This window comes from Miscanthus floridulus, chromosome 9 (assembly GCF_019320115.1).
Source record: "Miscanthus floridulus cultivar M001 chromosome 9, ASM1932011v1, whole genome shotgun sequence".
Lineage (NCBI taxonomy): Eukaryota > Viridiplantae > Streptophyta > Magnoliopsida > Poales > Poaceae > Miscanthus > Miscanthus floridulus.
Window position 1 is genome coordinate 124,449,726 of NC_089588.1, and position 16,864 is coordinate 124,466,589.

The 16,864-nt window shown below is 38.6% G+C and overlaps 1 protein-coding gene and 1 pseudogene across 1 annotated transcript; one reads left to right on the forward strand and one right to left on the reverse strand.

Moving 5' to 3' along the window:
- Positions 1 to 988: 988 nt before the first annotated feature.
- LOC136484226 (protein neprosin-like) lies at positions 989 to 5,709 on the reverse strand (annotated as a pseudogene).
- Positions 5,710 to 8,538: 2,829 nt separating this feature from the next.
- Positions 8,539 to 12,814, forward strand: LOC136480828 (uncharacterized). The gene is given in 20 exon segments (XM_066478270.1): positions 8,539 to 8,543; positions 8,635 to 8,886; positions 8,972 to 9,095; positions 9,246 to 9,423; positions 9,511 to 9,539; positions 9,647 to 9,745; positions 9,748 to 9,797; positions 9,869 to 9,971; positions 10,091 to 10,186; positions 10,560 to 10,615; positions 10,719 to 10,857; positions 11,064 to 11,126; positions 11,271 to 11,333; positions 11,519 to 11,680; positions 11,791 to 11,864; positions 11,947 to 12,040; positions 12,148 to 12,284; positions 12,378 to 12,456; positions 12,528 to 12,662; positions 12,758 to 12,814. Coding segments are annotated over 20 exon segments (1,995 nt in total).
- The last annotated feature ends 4,050 nt before the right edge of the window (positions 12,815 to 16,864 follow it).

Consider the following 16,864-nt stretch of genomic DNA (forward strand, 5'->3'; position numbering starts at 1 on the left):
CTATGGCACTGTTTGTGGAGGAGATGAGGATCACGTGAGACTTTCCTCATCGTGCTCTTGGATGCGCATGCCCTCTTTGCAAGACTTTGGCCAATTCAGCCAGATCTGTCTCCCGCTGCCTCCCAGGTGACATGCACCATGTAGAGAAAGACGACGGGGGACTTCGCGCTCGGCCCACAATGCACAGCCTCCGCACTCAGCCATCTATGCTGCCTCCATAACAGGAATGGTTGAGCACCTCCGGCTCCTCCCGCTCGAGTTGCTTCCTAGCTACTCGATCTACTCCAATCATCTATTGTGGGAAAGTAGGAGGAATCGATGGAGCTAGAAGGGGTGGGAGACAAGGGGGCGATGCTGAGGGAGGGAGAAAGGGACGAGAGGTATGCGACGGATGTAGGTTCATGGTAAGATAGGAAAGGAGAAGGACCCTCCTGCTACTTGGGTTTGGTCTTATTATATACCACAAAGATGGTAGTGGGCCAAAATTGGCTAGCCTCTATTAACAGAGGTGGGCCTCTTAACATGGCCTCTATTTTTAGAGAAGGGCCTCTTAGGAGGCCCATCTTTGTTAATTGATTTACAGAGGCATAGGTGTCTCCAAAAATGGTGCATCTGTCTTTGAAAATCATTGAGCACATTGGGCGACACACATATGTTGTGACCGTCTCTGTAAATAAAATGGCCTATCTCCTAAAATCGATTTTATGCTAGTGTTTCCAACTGCCTGTAAAAATCGAGTTTGACACAGGCGAGCTCTGAAATCACTTTTCGACGCGCTTCTTGATAGATCCGTCGTTGGTCTAAAATGGAGGCACCTCTAATAATCTTTTGTGTAGTAGTGAATCACATTTATTTATCTAGTAAAAATGTTCATGCATACGTTGATCTCTGTTTACCACGGTTGGGCACTTATCAACAGTCCCAGTACATTTGTATTTTAGGTACAGATGATGACACCTACTTATTTGATATTGCTAGACACATGCTCTTAAGTTATATATCCTTCAAACTTCTATTCCTTGTTTATACCTACAATGTTGACAAATATGTAGCAATTTACCCTTGCAATGCGACAAGTGGGAATGCATACTATTACACCCAATGATATAGATCCTAATAATACTTATTCGGCGTCGAGTAGTGCATAATGCATTTCTTATGGGGAATTGTTCTTGTGTCAATGAGACGTTTGGGCTGCAACAAGTACAATTTTTGCTATTGGCAGTTAGGGTTCTTCCCAGGTCCTCCATAGAAGATGTAAGTGCCCCAATCAGCACTAGTACCATTCTGCACGTTGTAGCAATTGGGCCACTTAGCTAACAAGTTCACACCACTAGGAGATTTGAGATTGTTGGTCGAATCAACCAATTGAATGTTCTTGACGTAGCTGGCCTTGCTGAACCCTTCCTCAGGAAAGTGTCCACTACCCATCTGTGTGGATGTTTGGCCTGCATCCGGTGACGATGCCACCTCACCTCCCCACTCGACAGAGGCGGCACTACCTACCAACTTTGAGAAAATCGAAGTTGGCCAGTAGCCCAGATCATGGCCTCCCACTTGCAACCACCAATTGCCCTCCTTTGGGTCCTGAAATTCAAAATTTATTGGAGATTTCAGTAGACAAAATCATGATTAGGGAATATTGTTGTAGATTCCCTATCTGAGTAAAAGCTTGTGTACGTGTTCCTTATTTTCACTAAGGAATGGTTTATATACTTCCCTTCCACGGTAGCGGAAGTGCCATCATTGTTGTTCATTTTTCCCAAACTTGAGAACTTTGGAACATACCATTGGGAGTGTAGGAATTTGTCATGCATTATTTGTGACATGACGTGTGCATAGCAGATTAAGAACTACCATTGGGAGTGTAGGAATTTGGCATGCATTATTTGATACATGACGTGTGCATAGTGGACTAAGAATAAGTACTAGATGAAAACTAATGCATAAATTAAAAAATGCCATGTCATGCCATATCTAATCAGACATGTTAATATTTGATAGTTTTTCAATCAGTACTATAGCTCCTAAGTCTTATCTCTGCTAAGTTCTAATTTAGCAGGCAGACGTTCCATAGAAGTTCACAATAGGTAATTGATATTAACTAGCCAATGTATTAATTAAATGTTTGGATCACTCTATCTCCCTTAGAAATCATTGGCAGTAGAGGAAATCCCTTAAAAGAGCATTACTCGAACAGTCTAAGTGCTACTTCTATAGTGTGGCCTAACACTACTGGAAACTCGCATTCTTATGTGTGTGCGAAAACACACAGAAAAATGCGAATACCATCAGAAAAATATTTTTTTGACGGTGTACCCTCAGAAAAATACACACGGAAATATAATGACAGAAAAATTCAATTATTTTGTGTCTTGATTATGAAATATAAAGTCTGAAAGTACGTTGATTATGAACAAAAAGCAGATGTCATCGATTGTGAAAGCTTTTGGTGTTTACCTTCCAAACTAAAATAGTGATGTCATATTGTGAGCCACCATAGATGGAGACAGGGGACAGATAGGAGTTGGTAGCACCGATGGCAATCTGGTTGCTTGTCTGTATAAACCCTGAGCATAGTAGATTGTAACATCCTGTTTTGTTGTATGCATCCCGCTACAATATTCCACATTAATAAAAAAATATTAGTTAATTATTATGCAATTTCTGACCTTACAAAAGTGGGACCAATATAAAAAATGATGATAAAAAGCACCATATTGTTTATCTTACAGTCCAGTAGATGAAGAGTCTTGTGTGGCTATCCTTATACTGACCAGGGTAAACCTACAATTTGTAGAAAGCATATGTACATTAGCAATAACGAAAGATATTTCACACCTATCTACACCTTTAGAGAATACTTATGGCTTACATAATGGTACGATGTTATCATCTACCAACTCTGTCTATTCTCTTGAACTTTTAAATACCTAAATTAGAATACAATTTATTTTGTTGTAAGAATTGTCAGGTACTAGTAATAGTGAATGAAGGAATTGTAAGCTAGCTAGGCCATCTAAGACTGTTTTTTGTTAGGTGACGAAAGAGGACAGAGAAATTTGAGGTTCTCATTTGGTGAAGTAAACAAAACTGGCAAGATGATCTTAGTATTGTGGATGGCATGATCTGTCTTTTTTCCATTGAGATTATTCAGATAAAATGTGAAGTTTCGCCAACAAAACCACCAATATGTGAAATGCCTATAGAACCCTATTTTCGATTGTTTCAGTAGGGTCTTATTTCTGTTCTCGCTGTAGTTGCTACTTGCTTGTTGTTGACGGTCGATAACGCCAACTTTTTACTATCATTATGACATACTTTTACCCCTAAAACCAATCACCAACATAGATATAATATTTAAAACAAAGTATTTTCACAAGTTTTGGTGATTTCATGGTTGCAAGAGGATTTAATAAGAAAATAGACTAAATGGGCCACTTTATGACAAGCAACTCAGGTCCAATCGCTACGAAACCGACTCCACTGGGCCACAAACCATCATCCACGACAAATGGGATACAACCACGCAGGATGGGGCCTAGACGGGGGTCAGCCGACACACCCTGGCCCACCTGGCAGCTCTACGTTGCTCCACCGCCTTTGAGGATCAACCTCCACCATTTATCAAGGTCGGTTTGATTGGAAGGACGAGATTTTACGTTGCCATGGATTCATGGGCCCACGAGGAGCCAGGAGCCCCATATAAAAGGACCCCCTGACCCCACTCTAGGTGGCATGATCCATTCAGAGCAGAACAACCACACTCAGAGAGAAGAGCTCCTAGATATCTAGAGTCTTAGCATAACCACTCTAAGTTAGATCTAGAATAGTCGAGTGACTACTTGGATTCCGGATCTAGTCACCGAAAGCTTGCTGTAGCTCTTGTATCCTTTGTTATTCATCTATCAATACTTTGATCATCTACAAATGACTTTGATCTTCATTCATATCATGTTCTTAGTTTACTTTGTGTATTTGCTTGGTATAGCTAGATTCCTTTTATTTCTCTTTATATGATCACAGAGCGCTTGACCTAGTGTTCGAATAGGTTAAGTAGCCAAACCATGTGTAAGCATGGTGCTTATACATTATTTTGCCTGTGGTTGCACCATCCATTCTGGGAAGTGTGGTAGATCACATGGGTGACAGCCATGTTGATTATCTGTAATCCCCCCCCCCCCCCCCCGCCCCCCCCCCCCCCCCCCCCGTCTGTAGGACTAGTAGGACATTTATCACTATGGATGAAGTCATTACTATGCTTCTTCCTTAGATGATGTCCCATATGCATATGTATTTATTTAATCTTTTGCTATTGCTAAGTACATACACATTCATTACATGCTTTGACTTGAAACAAGAATAACTTAGGAATTTATATCTCTTGCATTCTACTTAGACTAGCTATTGCTATTCATTGGAGTCTCTCTGATTGTTATCCTTATCATATATATCTTTATCATTTGGTTATTATCTCTATCATTTGGTTTAACCCTGCTTAGAATAAGTGTTTAGTTTCTTAATTCGTCATAAGTATAAGTTATCAATCTCTTTAATGTCACTGCTCCTCCTTGTGGTAAAATACAAATAACGATAACTAGAATACTCCCGGTGAAATGCTACAATGGTTTATCTGTGCGCATGCAGAATTTTCCTATTTTCTAATTCACACTTATAAATACCAACACTTGTCTCTTATTTTGTACTGCTTATCATGGCTCATCGAATTGGTCAACTGAGTTCGTTTAGACATACCATATAATATCTTATGTAACAGGACTCACCTGTCATCCTGCTTCTATAGTATTGAGGTCGTTGTTTGGGTAGGACCCACTACTAATCCAGAACTGGGCCAAGCTGAATAATCCTTCGTCCCTCTCAACAATTGGTTCCCACAAATTGAAGGTTGCTTGGGTACCATAGTAGTTGTCATGCTCCGGTGCAGATGCTATGGCATGCTGCTCAGTGGGAGAGAAAATAATAAAATTAATAGAAATAATAACAAAAGCCCAGAAGGAAGATTAGAACTACTATGAATGTGATAGAAAATAATAAAATTAAATGACAAATTTCAGAAATAAACAACAACAACCCTTAAGGAGGATTTTTAGTAGTACTATGAAAGTGATTCTTGGATAAGTCTTGTACCTGGTGGCCTCTCAATACGTTGACTGCGTCAGGGTCATCAATGGAAAAACGATTTGGGATGCTCCACGGCCACTTCTTGCCATATCTCTCAATGGAGCTCTCCCTCAGGACATCCTCTTCTTTGGTCCTTCGGATTGGTATGGTGTTCTCTGGGCACTTGCCATTTTGATGCCATGTTTGGGTGAAAGGATTGGGTGCAATGTTTGACTTATTATAGGGGCCTTCCGGGTGGCAAGAGGGCATCATCTGAAGGGTGACCATAGAGCACCATTTGAGTCATATCACGATAAGGTAGGCTAGCTTAACATGCACAACACTTAAACCAAAAGGTTAACGGTGCTATAAAGAGAGGAACCTGGATAGTATGGTTCTCGAGGAGAGGATGATCGAATGCAGGCTGTTTGGAGATGTGCACACAGTCTATGATATCTCCATCTGGGCTCTGTTAATTTCTCAACAATTTTGCAGAATCAGTTTTTGCAACAAGGCAGACAAAGAGAAAACTTCTTTTATCTTAGTATTTGATCAACAAAACTAAAGAAGCCTCCACCACGTTAATTCTCGAGCCTTAAAATTACCACATAAATTGAAGAAATAAATCAAATTGCCCTTATGCCTGTTTGTGTATTTTCCTCTAAAGGCATTATAAAATTAAAGTATAACAAAGGTAATTAACTTTGTTCTGCCTTATATACAATTAAGAAAACAGAGTCAGTTTGAAGAAAATTTACACATAATCTTTTTGATAAGTTTACTAAAACAAATTCCACACATATTTAATAATATATGATTGGTTAAAAGTAAAAAAGACAACTACATATTGGCAGGACTGCACACATGACTTTTATATTTGCTTCCTGTTTTGTCAGGAGCCGATGACATAGTCAACCGCTTCTCTATATGCTAGGCCACACTGTAGCTTATGAATCCCGGATGGGTACCAGATGGAGGTTCTTCAGTGGAGTTTTCCAAGAGGTGTTAGGCTTGTGATCAACCAGTTGACGATTCCTGTGGCGTTGGATACCTCGCCAGAAGAATAGAGTTATAGTACATAATGTAAAGTAAGACTATGTCTTTTATAATAAGTACTTATACGCTGTGTGTAATAAAGGCATTGTCTTTGATATTACCCCTTGATTTGTAACTATATGTGTGAATTGAAATCCTAGGCACACATATGGGATGTACCTAGTTTTGTTCTTAAAACTGGGTGCGACAATATATTGCTTAAAATTGAATTACTATTATTCATTTTTTTATAAAGGAAGGATTTTATTAATTCACAGTCATTATATTGAGTTGATACAATAAAAGTGAATTCACTTCCGGCTTCTGCCTGAACACAAAGCCTAAGAGAAAGAAACCTGACATTCTAGTGACAATCAATTTTAAGACTAGATCACCACCTATGTGCCTAGGAGAAAAAGACCATAGCCGCTTGCATCAATTGTTGCAATGCCATCTGCACCAAAGCCTATGCGAAAGGCTTTTGAACGATAACCCATGTATGTAGCCAATGGATTACTGAATAAACCACCTGCAATGGAGAGTAAACATTTTTTTTCAAATACCAAATCATTTCTGCATAACCAAAGCGACCAACAAGTAGCCGCCGCACCCAACAATATTATAGGTTTGAGATCCATCTGAAATCCTCCAAGCCAACTCCCAAAAAGGTGGGAATTGCTGTGGGGCTGAGGGAGATTTAACGCAACTTGTATGCAACCCCAAACTACCCGTGTAAAGCGACATTCTAAGAAAAGATGCTTAATTGTCTCATTCTTGTGACAAAAGCAACACTTCTCACTGCCTTGCCAATTGCGTTTTACTAAGTTGTCTTTTGTTAAAATAACTCCCCTTCGAACGTACCACATAAAAATCTTTATTTTCAGTGGGGTCTTTGTTTTCCAAATGATTTTGTTTAGATTTGGGACATCATAGTAGATCAAGGCCGAATAATGTGACTTCACCGAGAATTGGTCTTTTGTGTCCAAATTCTAGCGGAAAACATCTTGTTCTTGAGTGAGCCTGATATTAGCAATGCGAGGAGCAAGTTCATTCCAAGCTATTAATTTAGGTCCATGATAAATGCAATGGTGATGAACTAAAAACCTCTGCTACATTTTGTTGCTTATGCCTAGCGATGATATATAAGCAAGGATACTGTTCACTCAGAGGTGAGTTTTCAAGCCATTTGTCCACCCAAAACCGGACTTGGGAACCGTCTTGGATTACAAATGAGCCAAAACGGAGGAAATCTTGTTTCACTTTCATAAGACTTCCCCAGAAATGAGAGTCCCCACTTTTCCAATAAACTTGGGATAAAGGCTTTGATCCTAAGTACTTATTTCTGATTATCTGTTGCCATATCCCATCAGATGTCAACAACTTGAACAACCATTTGCTTAGGAGTGCAGTATTCATTAGCTCCAAATCGTGGATTCCTATCCCCCTGTTCCTTAGGTTGGCATAGTATGCTCCACTTGGCAAGGCGATACTTTCTTATTTGGTTGTCACTTTGCCAAAAAAAACCTGGATCAGAAATAATCTAGTTTCTTAAGCACCCCTCTTGGGATTGCAAAGAAAGACATCATATACATGGGTAGACTACTTAGAACTGAATTAATCAGGGTTTGTCTTCCCCCAGTTGATAGATGTTTTTCTTTCCAACTACTCAACTTCTTCTCAAAATGTTCTTCCACCTTATGCCAGTCTGCATTCCGTAACTTTCTGAAATGAATCGGAATGCCTAAATAAGACATAGGAAAGTTTCCAGATTTACAAGCAAAAAGCTCGGTATATTTGTCCTCTTCTTCGTGGGCATCTCCAAAGCAGTATATCTCACTCTTATGGAAATTTATCTTAAGACTAGATGCCTGCTCAAAAGCATATAATAGTAGCTTCATGATTCGGGCTTGGTTCAGATCATGTTCCAAAAAAAGTATGGTGTCGTCATCGTATTGTAGTACTGATAAACCACCATCCACTAGATGGGGCACAAAACCACTAATCTGACCGTCTTCTTTTGCTCTTTGAATAAGTATGGCCAACATATCAGCAACAATATTAAACAAAAGAGGTGACAAAGGGTCTCCTTGTCGGAGTCCTTTCTTAGTTTGGAAGTAATGTCTGACCTCATCATTTACATTGATTGCTACACTACCGCCGGAAATGAAAGTTTCAACCCATTGGATCCATTTGGGCGAAAAGCCTTTCATACGTAAGGTTTGAAGAAGAAAAGGCCATCGAACCTTATCAATGTTTTAATCAAAATGTTTAAAATTTTTAAGATCCCAACATTATTAATTAGGTTGATGAACGAATATATTTAGGAGTTGGTCCAAAGCATCAAGGTGCCAATTAGGCAAACCAAATCATATCTTGAAGCAGATGGGGTGAAATTTTATTACATTTTACTGATCTGAGGCTGCTCTTCCAGTGCCAGGGTGCATTTACAGTTAGCTGAACCAATTAACGAACATATAGTTGGGTTCTGGAAAAGATACTTTTGAACTTCCAACTACAGTTATCTTATAGAAAATTACCCTACTTATTAACTAATGAGAAAAATGTTATGATACTGGAAGCAGGTTACCAAATTTTAGAAGTTGATGGTTCAGAAGAGATGTACGATAGGATCATATTAGGTGGCAATGCACAGGATGCACTAAAAGTACTAGGAGCTGAAGCAACACATGAGAAACTGAAGACTCTAGGAGCTTTCCAGTATATCTGCAGGTACCGCATACACTATATTGTGTTATTCCTCATGGATATGATCTGATACAATAATTTCCAATTCTTGTATTTTTCATCTTCGCAGTAATGTGTTCCTCCACTGTGATGAAAGTTTGATGCCACATAATTCTTTCGCATGGAGCACTAGGAACTTCTTGGGGACAACAAGCAATGGTGTCTGTGTTACCTCCTGGCTAAATATACTTCAGGTGACTAAGTAACACGGTAGCTTCATAAAGTGACTTTAGATTTATTATTTTTATTATGCATGATGGTTGATGAACGAATATATTTATAATATATTTTACAAAATATGGAAGTGTTAACTGTGGAACTTTCTCCTACATTTGAATTGCTAGAGCATTGAATCTGCCGGGCCTTTACTTGTGACACTGATCCCTCCTCGTGTTCCTAATCATGTATTGCTTAAATGGAATATTAGCCACCCAATTCCTTCCATTGCTGCTGCAAAGGCTAATCATGAGCTCAATAACATCCAAGGAAAGAGGGGAATTTGGTTCTGTGGCTCATACCAAGGTGACCACTTTTGTTTCACTTCAACGTGCATGCCATTTAACGAATTAAAATATAAGTCTGAAGTACTGCATTCTTTTTTAATAACAGGCTACGGATACCATGAGGACAGTGTTAAGGTATTCCATGTGCACTTGACCTTTTTAGGTTTCATCAGTAAGGTGCTGAATATTATGCAGATATTTATGGGAGTGCATTCTGTTTATGGCAAACTGAATTAACTCAGGCTGGGAAAGCAGCAGCTTCAGGATTGCTTGGAATGAAATGTGACCTTTTGGTTAACCAAAAACCGATGGTCCCATCATGGACTGAGGCTGGCGCACGTTTTTTTTGGTAGCAAAAAATTTAGACCAGTACATATCTATTGGTAACTTCTGGTGAGGCTAGTACCAATCCTTACACAGCACAGTCTCTCTAGTCAAGATTCTCACATCAGTTTTGTGCACAGCATGCTCGAGGAAGGAGGCACTACGTTTAGTTTTGGTAAAGCATGTGAGAAATGTGATATAAAATCTGTGATACCAGTTCATGATCCCCAGTTCTATTGGAAGGTTCTCTTCTCTCTTTCCTGTCTTATTCGAGTTTTTTTTTGACCTTCCAAACTACAATCTGGTTTCTTCTTCACATCTCATGTGAGATACATCTTTACTGTTCCTCATATTTTCATTAGGCTGCAACAGAAGGAGACCTTGGTTTTGCATCTGCCTACATCCATGGCTATATCTCATTTGTTGATCACCGAAACGGCCTTGTGAACCTTGTACGGGTAAGACAAGTGTCTGGCCGATTGGGTTTTTACATATTTATAAAATCCAGTGAAGTTAGGACACTATAGGAAAGCAAGTTCAAGATAATCCTTCTACCACAATAGATTCAATTCTTTTTTAATCTTTTCCAATATGTTAGTTGGAAAATGGTGGGCATGCCTTGAATACATTAAACTTGGATGCTGAAAACAAAGTTTTATTGTCGAAATAGAAAAGGGGAAACCTATCTTTTAAAAAATAATTATGTTAGTGGGAAAATTATTAATAAAAAAATTAAATTGTCATAGGCAAGTTTGATTGTTTAGTTACATGGGTTCACATATCTACTCTGTTTCTGTTTTCTGACTAAATTTATGAGCCATATTGGTACAGATTATATTGGCTAATAGATGTGAACGCAAAAGGTTAAGCAGCACTACTAGGACAAGGTATCTCATCTTAATTCTATGAAAAACATCTGAACTGTTTCATCAATATGAAGGATCGTACATGAATATGCTATTGCTGAACTTGTTCAAATGTGCCCTGCAGTAGTTATACAAGGAAGGCCTGGTGGGCACCGTTGCTTGGAATTAGTGGAGTTGCATTTGCAAAATATTTTCTGCGTCATGCCTTGCGGACGAATAGTGTATCCAAAGCTCGTAAAAATATATCTGAACACTATGATCTGGTTAGTGAGCTTTGTTTATATTTTTAAGAATAAATAAGATAACTAACTGCTTGAGTTTACAACTATTTTAATTATGTCAAAATATCAATGTCATACATATTTCTAATATCCCTCCATCCATATGCTGGAAATCATTCATTTCCATTGTTTAAAAGAACTGACTAAGTAGTGACAGATTTATTTCAATGTGGAATATTTTTGTGCAGAGTAATGATTTCTTTGCTCTTTATCTGGATCCAACAATGACGTATTCTTCTGGTATTTTCAAGGTTTGTAAAATCTCATGATTTGATTTTCACATTGTAAATTATGTAGCTCTGTTCTCGAACAAGAACATTTTGTAGTATATATACTCTTGTGAGTAATACGCCTCTTGAGATTTCTTAATGACCTGGATATATTGGTTCTGGTAGGTGGAGGACGAGAGCTTAGAAGCAGCCCAGCTACGTACTAAGCTTGACAGTCTCATTAATAAGGTAAGAAAATCATAACATGCATTAATTGTGCTTTGTTTGAACTCTGTTAGATCATAAATCTCACCTGATCTAGACAACCGCAATATATGCATTGCCTTATTAATTACTAACAGCTTGCATATAAAAATCAACATGACCTTATATATATGATGTCCTGTTGTTGCAATGAATCCATTTAACTGAAGGCTAAGGTGGGGTCAGGGCATCATGTTCTTGACATTGGTTGTGGTTGGGGCACTTTAGCAATACGGTTGGTGAAGAAAACTGGTTGCAAGTGCACAGGAATTACATTATCCGAGGAGCAACTGAAATACGCCAAGAGAAAGGTGAAAGAATCTGGATTAGAGGTAAGTTATATTCCGACCTTGATAGTAGTGGCCCGAGACTGTCTTTTAGAAATATTAGCTAGCATTGGAAATTTAAAAAGCATGACTACAAATATCTATTGTATATGTAGGACCGCATAACTATCCTGCTTTGCGATTACCGTCAAATACCGAATGGCCAAAAGTTTGATAGGATTATAAGTTGGTGAGTGGTACTGCTGAAGTGATCATAGAAATGATAGCTCAGCTGCTGGTCTGATAACTATGTTCTCCTCTTGCTCATTTAGTGAGATGCTTGAACATGTTGGCCATGAGTTATACGATTTTTTTTTTGCCTCCTGCGAGTATCATTTGGCAGAACACGGCCTATTTGTCCTCCAGGTTGATCATTACCAATATATATTTATTTTGTACAGCATTGTATGATTGGGGATAACATTAGTCTTAAACAAACTATTTTTTTCTGAAAATTAAATTTATATGCACAGACCATTGCGCTTCCAGAGGAAATGTATGACAAAATGAGGATGCGGCCTGAGTTTGCAAAGACATATATCTTCCCCGGTGGTTGCCTACCTTCTCTAGGCCGGATTGTGTCTGCCATGACAAATGCATCAAGGCTCAAGTACCTACTCAACTATACTTCATAGATATCGTTTAACAAAGTGATCTATGGATTATCATAAACTTCTATATTGCTGAGTACTCCTGTGTGCAGCATTCAACACCTTGAGAATATTGGGGACCACTATTACACGACTCTAATGAACTGGAGGGACAACTTCGCAGCAAACAGAGTAAATACAATGCTACCTCAAACTCAAGCTTGGTTGCAAGTGCTTTTTTTATTTACATTACTTAGAACTAGATTCTCTTATTTGTTTTGATATTTTGCAGAAAAGCTTCTGCCCTAGGATTTGATGAAAAATTCATCCGTACTTGGGAGTATTATTTAGGTTATTGTACGGCTTTGTTCAAATCACGCATAACTATAGATTACCAGGTACACGCTTACTATCGACACTATATAGTTAACAATAGTAATTAACTTCAGTTATGTGGTAACTACGGGTTGATTGGTGTTTGTACGACATGCAGATAGTGTTTGCTCGGCCAGGCGATTCAAAGCTACCAAGCTATGTTGCCATTGCATAAATGGATGATGTTGTGTTTATGTTTCACAATATATGTTGGGTCGAGATAATATTGTATTATATGTGTCAATGTGAGCTTTATTCAGTCATATACGTTTGTGTTGGAGAGCAGGTCAGTAGCTGAATGCGTGAGATAGTTTGATTAGAGAGGCACCTAAGATTCATTGCTAAGTCAATGCAGGTGAATGTTGTGGCTTGGAGGCGTGGTCTAGTACTTGATGTCAAGGGAAATACGTACGTAGCTGCTTGCATATGTGTGTTAGTGGTGCTTTAATTTGCATCAGATTGGTGCTCCACGAAAGAGGTCAAATAGTGGTCAAGGCATCTGAGTGCTTGACCAAGTCATGCGGCCAAACATAATGAGTTGACGACTTGTAATAATATTTTTTAAATATGTTAAAGTTTGTTATATACTCCCTCCGTCTAAAATTATAAGTTATTCCAACTTTTTTAGGGAGTCAAAGCATCTCAACTTTGACCAAACTTATATAATAAAATAATAACATTTATCATACCAAATAAGTATCATTAGATTCTCCATTAATTATATTTTCATAGTATACATATTTGATGTCATAAATCTTTATAAATCTTTCTCGAATTTTGGTCAAACTTGAGTAGCTTTGTCTCTCCAAGAAAACTGGAATGACTTATAATTTGAAACGGAGGGAGTATAAAAGAGAAGAGGCACTAATGTGTGGCGTGCCAAAAAAATCATTTGTGTGGATAACATGTTTCAAGACACTACTAGAGAAATGGGCTTTTATCACAAACATCATACTATGTCCAGCAATAAACGAACCGTTTGCCATGATACACACAACCACACTTTATATTAAAAGCGTTGCAGTGATGCTCATAGTGAGTGATGTTTGAGAGTATTATTACCCTGTATTTGCGTTTCAAACCGGATGTTGTAATGTTCGATGTGAGTATTACTATGAGTTTGTGTTAGAAAGCAGCGTTTGTAACACAAACTTGGAGTAACATCTTAGAATATTACTCAAGGTTTAGAATATGGTACACAGTGATGCATAAGGATAATCTAACATATGATTTAATTTGTAACAACAAGCACGTTCTACAACAAATCTAGCCTTCTCTTAGACGCATTTCTAGTGACAATGGAGCAACGCATCATTGATTTGTGATGTTCTCTAGATTGTGTTGCAAAAAAGAACATGGGTTGTAATAATGACGAATAGGAAAAACTGTCATAGAAACATCACTAAACCAAGGTAAAAACGTCCCAAAACCATTCCGCCAGGTGTTGTATGGAAATATTATAGTCGAAATCGATATGAAATCATCAGTAAGAAAGAGCCAATGGGTTCAGATGTATTATTTATTGCTTATTTATTTCCATTGCATCTTATGAGGTCACATTTGACCACCCCAAAGTTTCTATTTTGATATGTGAATAAGACTAATAGAGTAATGGTAGTTTTTGGATTTTGCTAAATTTTCTGTCACGTTTGATGCATTCAGGAGTCACACTGCCAAATATTTGAATTAGCATGAAGTTCAAAATATAAAAAACAATTTTCTTTTACCCTTTTTTTTACTTCGTCATATTGGTCTGTTCTTTTTCTTAATCTGGTATGTTCTTTTTTTTTAGCAAATTGGTCTGTTCTCATCTGTTTTCTAGACCGGGCCGGTTTGTTATCTAATCCGAGCCCATTTTTTCACGCTCCTCTCGCACATGCAGCGTCGCTCTCTACTAGATTGGACTGAAGCCCATCTAGACGAGGGCTACTCTCCTTGATTAGACCGAGCCCGTTGGCCATTGCTAAGCATGCAGCTGAGGCCGTCGAAGTTGGACCAGGCCTCGCCCAATACTCCTGCTGGCTGCTCCGTAGCACCTGGTTTTAAGAATAAAACTATTACGTCCTATATGTAAGCTCAGGAATTTAATTCACACATATAGTTATAAATAAAGAGGTAATATAAAAAACAATGCCTTTATTACAGAGCGCATAAATATTTATTACAAAAGACATAGTCTTACGTTACGGTTTATCCTATAACTCTATTCTTCTGGCGAAGCCTCCAACACCACATGAATCATCAACTGGTTGATCACAAGCCTAACATCTCTTGGGAAACTCCACTGAAGAACCTCCATCTGGTACCCATCCGGGATTTTGCCAAAGTATTGAAATAAAACAAGCGTAAGCTACTACCGCTTAGCAAGCATAACATGAGGGGATGCAGGCTCAAAAGGCTTGACACAGCTGAACTGCGATAAGCACTTTTAGTTGGTCATATTTTATTATTAATCATAAGTTACTAAGTTATGCTTAGACTCCCGAATATGAATATTTAGTGATATTAGCAATTTTTATCATAACCCAAACCATCCAAGTAAACAACTATTTAGTAAGAATCCAGGCCGCTCTTATCCGTGAGCACTGCTGATATATCAGTTTTACACTCTGCAGAGGTTGTACAATTTCACCATGAGTCGTGTTGCCCATATGCCCGGGTTAATTACTCCCAAAGCACTTCTAAGGTGAGCAGGCAGGGTATCCCAAACAATCAAGATTACAACATAGACCCCAACACATATGACGGAGAGTTGTTTCAAGAAGATGGGCTTGAAGGGAGTTTTGAAATAGACTTAACCGAAGCTCAGTGTATGGAAGTAGACAATGAAAGTGGTGCTGACGAGGACGCCGAAGACGAGGTTCAGAATGAGAAGGACTTAGAATTACTTCAGCGATTACATCTAACCAATGACAGTGATGACGACATTCCTCTTTCGAAGCACGGGGATGATTATATCGACTTGCGTGATAGTGATGATGAGACTTATGATTTAGCTAATCCCGATCATGATGATTATTTCTAATACATGTATGATCCGTGCTAATTGATTTATTATTTGTCATACCATGATGTCGAGCAGTCTTCGGGTTATGAGACATCTATAGATTTAAAGTGAGATGAAATTAGAATCAACAATTTTAAATAATAGATTAAGGTATGAAAAGCATAAATGTTTTAATAAAATAACAAGGATAAGTCAGTAAGCAAGAAACCAGAGGAGCAAAGCTGCTAAAACGACCTTTTTCTAACTAGGCTTGCGTCCTACAGTCAACACGGCTCTGATACCAATTTGTCACACCCAATTTTAAGGATAAAATTGAATGCACAAAACTCGTGTGTGCCCAGAAATCAATCACACACACAAGCTGACAAATTACAATAGTATCATCACAGTGTCTCATACATCAGAGTTATAATAGAACTTAGTCTCATACATCACAGCAGAATAATAAAAATAGAATGAACTCTCGTGGCCATCATCACAGGGAAGGTCAACTGGTTGACCACAAGCCTAATAATCCTCCGGGAAATCCTCATACCCGTTGTCATCTGTTACCCATCCGGGATTTTTATCCAAGTAAAGAAAATAAACAAGTGTAAGTACATTCCGTACTTAGCAAGCTAACATGGGATTATGAAGCTCAAAAGGATAGACTCTGGTTTACTGCAGTTAGCATTTTTAATAGGTCAAACTTTTATTCTCAAGTCTTATCAAGTTATGCTTAAGCTCCCATTTAAACCCATAAGAACATATATCAAGGTCAGGGGTACCATCTTTCATCATAGAACATCTTAATTAATCATCATCAAGCATCCAGTTATTCTGTGAGTTTTTCGGGCTGCTCGTAACCGTGAGCACGGCTGTTATAACAGTTTGTTACCCTCTGCAGAGGTGGTGCACATTCACCGTGAGTCGTGATCCCCATATGCCCGGGTTAATTACTCCCATGTCACTTCCAAGGTGAACGGGCAGGGTACACTATGAAGCCATTTCATAGGTTTCCCTAACAAGTTAGGGCCGCTAGGTTTCCTTGGCAGGCAGATGTAGGGACCCCCCTTTCCTATGGCACAAATCCATCGCGGCTATACTCATAGGAACAGAGGCAGCCCTATACCCAAAGTGGTAAGCCCCATTTGCGCCAAAAAGGTAACCTCTAACTAGTTAGGAAAGATCCTATTACTGAGCTAAAGTCAGAGCCATATGACTCTCCCGGTTGCACTG